This window comes from Esox lucius, chromosome 8 (genome assembly GCF_011004845.1).
Source record: "Esox lucius isolate fEsoLuc1 chromosome 8, fEsoLuc1.pri, whole genome shotgun sequence".
Classification (NCBI taxonomy): domain Eukaryota; kingdom Metazoa; phylum Chordata; class Actinopteri; order Esociformes; family Esocidae; genus Esox; species Esox lucius.
The window spans coordinates 25,112,389-25,122,412 of record NC_047576.1 but is presented as its reverse complement, the minus strand read 5'-3'; the positions used below and the strand labels follow the sequence as shown (position 1 = coordinate 25,122,412).

Genomic DNA, 10,024 nt, shown 5'->3' with positions numbered 1-10,024 from the left:
CCCCTAGTGGTCAGGGCCCTAAGCAACCATTTCTGAAGCTTATGCCTGGAGCAGGCTCTGATCATGGACTCCATTAGGTACCAGCAGATATACCATCAAAACCTTTGCCAGGAAGCTTAAACTGGGCTGTGGTTGGCTCTTTCAGCAGAACAATTATCAAAAGCACACCTCAAAATCAACACAAAAATGGTTCACTGACCACAGAATCAAGATTTTGCCATGGCCATCCCAGTCACCTGACCAAAAACATATGGGATGAGCTGAAGAGGAGAGTCCACAAGTGTGGACATCGGAATCCGAAGAATCTGGAGAGATTCTGTATGGAGGAATGGTCTTATTTCCCTTGTCAAATGTTCTCCAACCTGATTACGCATTATAGTTGAAGATTCTGTGCTGTTATCTTGGCACAAAGTATTAAATGAGGTTGACAATTGTGGCACAGTTGTATTTGAGAAAATAAATGCAGAAAAGTGTTTGTTTCTTTCAATTGTATTCTTTTCATTTAAGGTTAGATTAGTGTTAATATTTTGACTGAGAGGGCAAAAGGATAAACAAAAATATTTTTTCACAGCCCATTTGGCTCATATTTAGCCTACAAGGGTGCCAATATCAGTGGAGGGCACTGTAGCTAAGTCACATGTTTTTTGTGAAATTCATGATTGTTTAACTTCTTCAGAACAGAGATTCACCCGAACACGCACAATTCCTATTCCCGACTTCCTCCTCCTCTTCCCAAGTTCAGGCCCCCTCCGTGACCAGCTGTGTGAGATGACGGTGAGGGAGGTAGAAGATTCCTATTATAGTTGACTGAAGTTGTCCGCTAGGTGGAGATACTGAGGCCTGAGTTGTTTCGTCCGACTGGTAGTCAGTAAGTCATTCAGCCTCAGTACCAGGCAGAGTGCACTAAGCTCAGCGACACAGAGCTGAGACAGAGAGTAGCGAGAGGACGAGGCTGTTACATGCCGTTGCGGTCAGTTTACTAGTGGGCATTCTACTGGACCGAGAAAAGAGAAGGGGACTTTTACAAGGCATTCAAGGGAGGGACTTTAATCATGTTTCTGACTGCCGGCGCTCTGCTGATGGTGGTGGCAGCGATGCAGGTAAGCTACCTACGGAACCGTTGTCTCGGTTGGCGGTGTATGATGGTTTGGTTGGTTATGGGACGGGGTTCTGACGGAGTGGATTTCTCTGTGTGACGATGTTTAACTGAATCCTCCTACGGAGTTACGTATTTTCCTCTACATTACGTCTATATCAGTACCCAATAAAACTCTGCTTCTGATAATTATTAGAGTTAAGTTTACCATAATAAACTACCATAGTAGGTCGTTGATTTATAGCAATTGATTTTAGGCTATGCGTCATCCTGTAGCTGTTAGACATCGCTTTATGGTCTCATATTTGTTCATTCCATTTTCTTAAACAGTTTTTAATATCGGTCTAGCACCCGAGCTTTGCAGTAGGTATTCCGTAGCTTGCACTTGATTAAACTGTATGATCTCCAATGGTATTTTTTGTTTGTTGCATATTGCCTAATATCCGTACATAATTCACGCGCTTAGCCCATAGACTACTCGATGCAAGAAATGTTTTTTTTTTTTTTTAGATATACAGTACCAAACATCTCGTTGCGACGTGTCCATGGTTATGGCTACCTCGTAGTAGATTTGTAGGCTGTGGGGTTGTGGGACAGCGGTGTAAAAAGCCATTTATGACTATTTGATACGATACGGTTATTATTGTGCAGAGGCGTTACGAGGCATAAGTTGCACCAGTGCAAAAAATCTGATGTGTATTCATAACAGAGGGGTCATAGAGGTAAAAATATAACAACTGTACAAACGTAAGGAATTTAAAGTAGCCGTCGGACAATCGCCTGTATCCGCTCCACAAATCGGCTCAGAGGAATTGCCTTGTCTTTTAGTATGTTAGTTCTCCAACACGCAGGGGCTCGCGCACTTATACATATACACACACGTCTAACTCAGATTTCAAAATTGTACATCTGAATTCCCTTAAAATTCCTGTTTCTATAATCCTACACATAACTTAACCCTAAGGAAAAATATATCCATTATTGAAATGAACCTGGTTTAACTATATTTTGGGGACATTTCCTCCAGTTATTTTGCTGAACATCTTCACACGCTTGCCAAAACATTATTTGAAACCGCTCTAACCTACATAGTAAACCCCAACACTACAGGTCTGTAGGCAGAGGGATGCCTCTATAGCAGAGTGGATGTTGTTGAATCAATTTGCTCACCTTCTGGTCTGCGATAACATGTTGGGAAATGAGTATACTGACCAGATATTTTTATGGCTGGTGAGGCTACAGCTAATTAAATGTTAATTTGCAATCATGTCAGTGCCATCAAACATTTTAGGACTGGCCTTTATTTACCCTGTTTACCTGGGAAGCTAACCTCATCCCCCAAGCATGTTGAATGGATGACTCAGTCCATTTGGGTTCACATCTTCATTACATTAATGAAAGCTTTTCATTTAGGGGAATATCAATGTTTGAACCGTTATTGTTGCTGTTATCTGACCTAGTTATTGGCTTATCTGTGGTCATGTTACATTAGAATATTACTTTCCTATGTTGCCTATCATATTGTATTGGTCAATGCTAATTGATTATTTCAGTGCGTATTAATGGTACTTATTCCATTGTTAATATCTTGCCATTTACATGGCAGTGAGTTCATAAATGTCACAGGACCTGTTGTTCACATGCTTCTGCTATTCCTACCCTCTTCTCCAGGTTGCCGTGCAAGGAGGAGGGACCATGGGGTCATTGCCACAGAGGCAAGGGTCGTTGCCATGCACACAAGGATTCTCCCAGGAGGAGTACAGTATTGCTGTAGATGAGGAGCTGAGGGAGGGACAAGCACTCTTCAATGGTACATCTCTCCCTCTCACAAACACACACACAATCTTTAATTGTCTTTAATGGATCCTTGAAGTCAATTTGTACTGTGTATATACACACCTGACAAATAGGGGATTATCTGATTCCTATTTTACTGGTATAATCTGATAATATTTTGATCTCTAAGTTTTTGTATGGATACCTCAGATGGCAAATGTAAGCCCTACAATTCTCCCAGAGTTTGATGATCGTTCTGACACCATTTAATGTATCAGTTGGAAGGAAGTTTAAATTCTTTGGAAATCATGTGTGTATATATATGTATGACTGTGTTGGACTGGAGCCACTGAATTCTGGTAGTTGTCAGTTGTCACTTGAAAGCAAAACATCACTGACACAATCCGTTGCTGGCACAGCTCTGTCTGTTGCCCCAAGTATTGCTTCACCACTCATGGAAACGGAGGTGGCGAATCGGGCTGAACAAAGCCCTACCTTGTCATCTCCCTCTCTTTTTTACCTCACGTCCCTGACAAACATTTGAATGTCCGAGCTTGAGGAATACCCATTTCAAAGAGCTAACACCCCAGATTTTTGAGACTTCACTAAAAGGGCTGTACAGCAGAGTTGAACGTTCTTAGCGCAGCACTTGCCTTTACATCCGGTAATTGTATCCGTTGTTTCTCTCAACACAGATTTTGATTGCCTTTACCAGTGATTAGTAGTGAGGGGGATCTTTTTCATTATCACACATACAGTGGGTGCCCCCCCACACACACACACTGATGAAACAGCGTTTGATCAATGATATTGATCTGGCCAGCTTGTATCTATCCTCTGATCAATGATCTCTCTGTGTGTTCAGACAGGGAGACCCACCAGGGTGTGAACTGGGTGTGTGTGAGCCAGAGGCAGACCTAGCTGTGATTCTGTGTGTAGAATGGTGAAGTTCATTGCACTTCATGTCCTATCCAAGTCCACAGTCTGTTGGCAATTTAGCTCATTTTCACCTTTCGCCTTTCTTTGGCTCCTGTGAATCTGTGACCTGTGACTAGAGTTCTGTAAGTTAATTTTCAGACAGGGACCTGTGGTAAAACACAGGAAGAGAAAGACAGAGAGAGAGAGAGGCTTCTTGACAGAGAGAGCGAACATCCCCCTTTGCCATCTCTTCAATTTGTACTGCTAAGATAACCTCCAGCATTGAATTTCACACCTGTGTACGACATGCCACGGTCTGACTGGATTTAGTGTGTGTGTGTTTTATGATTCTACCTATGCTGAATGACCTCTGGATTGTGTCCTGCTGATTCATTTCCCCTGTTCTTTGTATCAGGAGATTAGCCATTAGGATGTATGCTCACACACACAAACACACACACACAAACACACACATTTGTTTTACTGTCCTTGTGAGGACCAGAAAAACAAAGTTCCCTTTTTTCCCTGTCCCTTAACATTAACCCTTTTGTCAGGTTGCACAATCATTGTGGGAACTTCTTCTAAGCTCACACACACACACACACACACACACACACACACACACACACACACACACACACCAGGAAGACACCTCATTAGTTGTGTGTTTTAGTAGAAACCACTATTATTAGCAGCATCAATCTGGTGCCACCCTCTTTCTCTTCTCTCAGAGACCCTATCTCTATTCCAAATGGCACAGGGCTCTCAAAAGTAGTGCACTGTGTTGGTAAAAGGATTCCATTGGGGACACATGCCTGTCATCAGACAGATGGCCCAGCTGTGAGATACATTCTTCCTGTTTTCGGGCTTGTTATTTTCACATCCAGAAAATCATGGAAACCCTTTCATAATATAATGTATAAATAGTTATGCTGGCTCCAGGTTGAACTCTAGTGTCAAGATCAGGTCTCTGGTCAAGAAGAGCTCTCTGGTCACAAAGAGGCTCTGGTCAAAAATAAACTCTGATCAAGAAGAGGCTCTGGTCAGGAATGTGTGTACTACAGGGGGCTAGTTGAGTGGGCCTAAACATGGTTCAGTGAGGAAATGTGTCAACTAACCACAGGGAGTTAACATGGAGATGACTGGGCAGAGACACCCTGTGTCTGTTTCTGTTAGGAAAGGTATTTTCAACAGTTCAGTCACAGAATGACTTGTGTGTGTCTGTATTGTGTGTTTTGTGTGCACCCAGTGGAGTGGAAATGTCAAAAACTCAATTTAACAGATGGTAGAACATGGCAAAAGTGTTTTGACCATGCCTTTTTCTGAGGGTGGATCCAACAGTTTGTGTGTATTTCAGTCTGTGTTAGAGCATTTGTTATGTACACTGTTCTTTTCTATATAACAAGTTTTAAAACAGGTTAATGTGATTTGTTAAGATGACAGAGCAAACAACACAGTCAGACAAAGACAGACAGTCAAAGACAGACATACAGAAAGACCGCAAGACAGAGAATAGGGACAAAGAAAGACAAGACAGAGAAAGACAGGATATGACATGATGTAGGAAGAGACAGACGCACACAGACATAAAGCCACAGACGGACAGCCCTGGGGTACAGACGGCTCGAGGCTTAGTTAATTATTTAATTGGAGCAGGAGGAAGAGAGTCAATTATTAATTAGGGGATGAAGATGAGCCATGATTAAAATTAGGAGGGGGGGTGAATGGAGTGAGTGGTAGATGGTTGTAGTGGGGGCCTGGGCTGGAATGAAAGGGCGGAGGGGTAGATGGTTGTAGTGGGGGGCTGGAATGAAAGGGCAGAGGGATAGATGGTTGTAGTGGGGGGCTGGAATGAAAGGGCGGAGGGGTAGATGGTTGTAGTGGGGGGCTGGAATGAAAGGGCGGAGGGGTAGATGGTTGTAGTGGAGGGCTGGAATGAAAGGGCGGAGGGGTAGATGGTTGTAGTGGGGGGCTGGAATGAAAGGGCGGAGGGGTAGATGGTTGTAGTGGGGGGCTGGAATGAAAGGGCGGAGGGGTAGATGGTTGTAGTGGGGGGCTGGAATGAAAGGGCGGAGGGATAGATGGTTGTAGTGGGGGGCTGGAATGAAAGGGCGGAGGGATAGATGGTTGTAGTGGGGGCCTGGGCTGGAATGAAAGGGTGGAGGGGTAGATGGTTGTAGTGGGGGGCTGGAATGAAAGGGCGGAGGGGTAGATGGTTGTAGTGGAGGGCTGGAATGAAAGGGCGGAGGGGTAGATGGTTGTAGTGGGGGGCTGGAATGAAAGGGCGGAGGGATAGATGGTTGTAGTGGGGGGCTGGAATGAAAGGGCGGAGGGATAGATGGTTGTAGTGGGGGCCTGGGCTGGAATGAAAGGGTGGAGGGGTAGATGGTTGTAGTGGGGGGCTGGAATGAAAGGGCGGAGGGGTAGATGGTTGTAGTGGGGGGCTGGAATGAAAGGGCGGAGGGGTAGATGGTTGTAGTGGGGGGCTGGAATGAAAGGGCGGAGGGGTAGATGGTTGTAGTGGGGGGCTGGAATGAAAGGGCGGAGGGGTAGATGGTTGTAGTGGGGGGCTGGAATGAAAGGGCGGAGGGATAGATGGTTGTAGTGGGGGCCTGGGCTGGAATGAAAGGGCGGAGGGATAGATGGTTGTAGTGGGGGCCTGGGCTGGAATGAAAGGGCGGAGGGGTAGATGGTTGTAGTGGGGGCCTGGGCTGGAATGAAAGGGCGGAGGGATAGATGGTTGTAGTGGGGGCCTGGGCTGGAATGAAAGGGCGGAGGGGTAGATGGTTGTAGTGGGGGCCTGGGCTGGAGAGGAGGGGTGAGCGATCAGATTAGCAGACAGAAAGAGGGAAGGTAGAAAATGGGGACAAGTCTCAAATAATGGAGAGACAGGGAAAGTCCTTATGAAGTATCGGGCTTTGGGTCTTTTTTTGTTCTCCGTGCTCTGCAGATCCACGGTGATCACTGCTTCCTCATAGGCTCCCTTGTTCTGGGCCCGACCAAAAGATTAGCTGATTGGCCGACTGAGATGTTTGTTCAGGTTATGGGGCCTTCATGGGAAGATTGGCTCCACTGTTCAGTGTGTTTGTTTTGGATGTGGTGGTGGTCAGCCAGTGGGGACTCTCCGGTCAGTGGTGGCCTTCTCTGAATCACCGTACAGGGAAGCGGGAAGAGGAGTCAGATGACCACAGCCCTCTTCAGAAACAAACGTGGGCGTTTCATAGTCATTGTGGACATGATTGTTTGATGTGTGGTCATGACTGTCTTTGTCTATATATGGACAGTGATTCACCTGACCACCCGAATGGCAGACACTAAAATGTGGGAGTGTGTGTGTGAGAGACAGGGAGTGAGACGTTAGTGCTGCAAGGGAGAGAGGGGTTATGTTACGGTCAGCCAGTGGTCACAAGACAGAAGTTTTGGCTGTGGAGTGTTACAAATCAGCCGTTCACTGCCAATGAAACGTACGTATTCCTGTACATATTGTAATTATTAATGCCCAGATTCCACAGGAGTCACCTCAATTTATTCACACGCTCATGCAAATTCCACACGAAACAGCAGTCGCTCAAGGGAAGCCGAAAAAACCCTATTTAATTTAAGTCTGACCTCACTATCCCACTCCTCTTCCAGATCTTTTTATCTCTCTCTGCTCCTCTTCCTCCCTTTCTCTGTGTGGGGATTGTCCTAGTTACACTTAACCACATCACTGTTTCTGTCTTCCTGTCTGTCTATCTGTCCGCCCGTCTGTCTGTCTATCTGTAGGTCTGTCTGCTGCATTTGGGGGACTGGAAACAAAGAGCTCAATCTATATCTCTTCCTCCCTCTAATTCTCTCTGTCCATCCCTCTGTTTCGCTATATCAGAGCTCAGTCTCAGAGACAGAGAGCTCAATCTCTTATCTATCTCCCTCACTCAAATCAAATTCAATCTCAGATTGCTTTAACTACATGAAATACAATATGTAGATTTTGCCACAGCAGTGTAGTTGTAAAACATTTTGGAATTATAAAGCTATAACTAACTGAACTAAGTCCAACACTATTAATCTTCAGACAATAAATATGAATATATAAACCATAACATATTTATGAAAGATTGTTGCACTACTATATAATGCTGGTTAATTATGTAAAATATAAATACTTTTTGGAATGTCCCTATAGCTATGGCAATCATAGATATATCCGGGAGTAATATTTGCTGTTTTTCCTTCACACAGAATCATTCCCAGCATTGTCTTCAGTAAAGGCACAGGCATTGTTAGGGATTGATTGGGAAAAGAGAAAAGATTCTCTTGTTTGGGAGTATTTCTTACAATGAAGGAGAAAGTGTATCTGTCTCTTCCTCCCCTGCCAAGTTAGGAATTGATTGGGATATTTTCCCCAGAAAGATTCTCTTGTTTGGGAGTATTTTTCAGAGTACAGAAGACAGTGTATCTTTGTCTCTTCCTCCCCTGCTGTGCGGTGCGGGACCCACACACGCGCCTCTCTGTGGGTAGCCATGTCTTCTTGTGTCTGCCTTTTTCTACAGCCGCTCGGTGGTCCCCAAGCCTGTAGTTGGACAGGATTTGATCTGTGACAAGAGTAGAGACCTGAGAGCACCTCAGAGAGTACCTCTCGTTTTCTCTTCCCTTCTCCCTCTCTCCATCTTTTTTTGTCTTCCCTTCTCTCTCGCCATAATTTTTTTGTCTTCTCTTCTCTCTCTCCATCTCTACCCCCCCCCCCACCACATCCCTCTCCCTCTCTTTCGCTGTCTATCAACATTTCTATTTGCTTTGTTGGCATGACTTTTCAAAATATAATGCCAAAATACAGTTTTACATCAGAACAAGTTGTTAACAAAAGAAAATTATGAAATTAAAATTGCTACAGAAAGGGGGGAGTGGGGGTCGAGGAATGCTCATTATAATAAATAACACTGTAGACAAAAGGCTACAACAACCACACATATTGTGACTCACTGTCCCTCGTCTTGTGGCAGGCTGTTATACAGTGTGCTGCCAGGCTGCGGATCCCTTTGTTCTCTCCTAATAGGATTGGCAGCTTTTCATTATCTCCGAGAGCTTTTTCAAACTTTTGATTATACGTTCACGGTTTCACAGTTTTGGAAGTTAATGTCTAATTGTTTAGCATTTTGTGCGTCTTGTGAGGAAGTGCAGCCTTGTCTCTGGTTCTTTATTTTTCAGCAATCGCACAGCCTTTCCTCTACAGGGAGCCAGGTTTTCCTGTGTCTGCCCTTCTCAATGGCAAGGCTGTGCTCGCTGAGCCTGTACTTTGTCAAGGATTTTAAATGTTTTTTATCTGTAACCGTGGTAAAACACAGCACTTTTCCATGGTGTACTGCTGATTTAGGGCCAGATAGCGGCCCATTTTGCTTTGTCCTTGCGTTTCACAATAGGTAATGTCGTTTTGTTATATTTTGTTACAATATATTTTAATTTGGTATATTCTGAACGAGTGGATGTTCTGTTCCTGAAACCTGAGCGTGTTAGTAGAACGCAGCCCCAAGACCAGCTTGATGAAAAGACTGTTGGCATGGTGGGGTGTGGTAATGATCTCTCTCTACCAGCTCTCTTTGTTTCTGTTCTCTCATGTCTTTCCACCTGCTCTTGTCTGTCCTCAGTGAGATAACGTAGTTGTATGTATCAGGGGTATAGTGTGCGACACGTGTTATCGTGTTAGCGTGGGTAGAAGGAAGTGCTAAAGCAGGTCTTCAGGGAAACTAGCTAACAGAGGTGGGAGGGGCTCCTGTCACACACAATATCTCCACATGTCCGATTAGCGGACTCACCCGTCAGCGCTCAAACTGACAACATCCCTGTCTTTTCCTCTTCTCAATCCCTTCTTCCTAGTGCATCAGCAAACTTCATACAAAAAACGCTCACATGTTTCTTTCAGCCCCTTCCTACTTGACTGTTCCTATAGTAGCCTTTGAGGGCTGCCCGATGCTCTCCGTCCCAGCCCTGGGCCATGTCTGATTTAAACTGTAATCAGTGGTCGGTCTGGCTACAGCCGGGCGGCGCGGAAATGACAGGAAGGTCGCAGTGGTCTTTTCACAGTCAGTCAGAGGTGAGTGGAGTGCAGGAGGGCTACCGCAGAGCCGTTACAGATACAGTTCAGAGTTCACCGTGGGCTCTTCACAAAGTCCTGCTCTCACTCGCAGTCATGGGACTGTGTGTGTGCGCCTGTGTGGGCGTATGTTAGAGGGGTTCAGCCTTTGGAGTGCCTGGGTC

General features: G+C 45.0%; 1 protein-coding gene across 2 annotated transcripts in view; it reads left to right on the top strand.

The window, feature by feature from the left end:
* Positions 1-864: 864 nt before the first annotated feature.
* The window catches only part of cdh2 (cadherin 2, type 1, N-cadherin (neuronal)), a 36,113-nt gene continuing 26,953 nt past the window's right edge, over positions 865-10,024 (top strand). For both annotated transcript variants that reach the window (XM_020049360.2, XM_010872316.3), the window contains exons 1-2: positions 865-1,100; positions 2,768-2,906. In XM_020049360.2, coding sequence (XP_019904919.2) covers positions 1,053-1,100; positions 2,768-2,906 — 187 coding nt within the window. In that variant the 5' untranslated portion in view covers positions 865-1,052. The remainder of the gene's footprint in view (positions 1,101-2,767; positions 2,907-10,024) is intronic.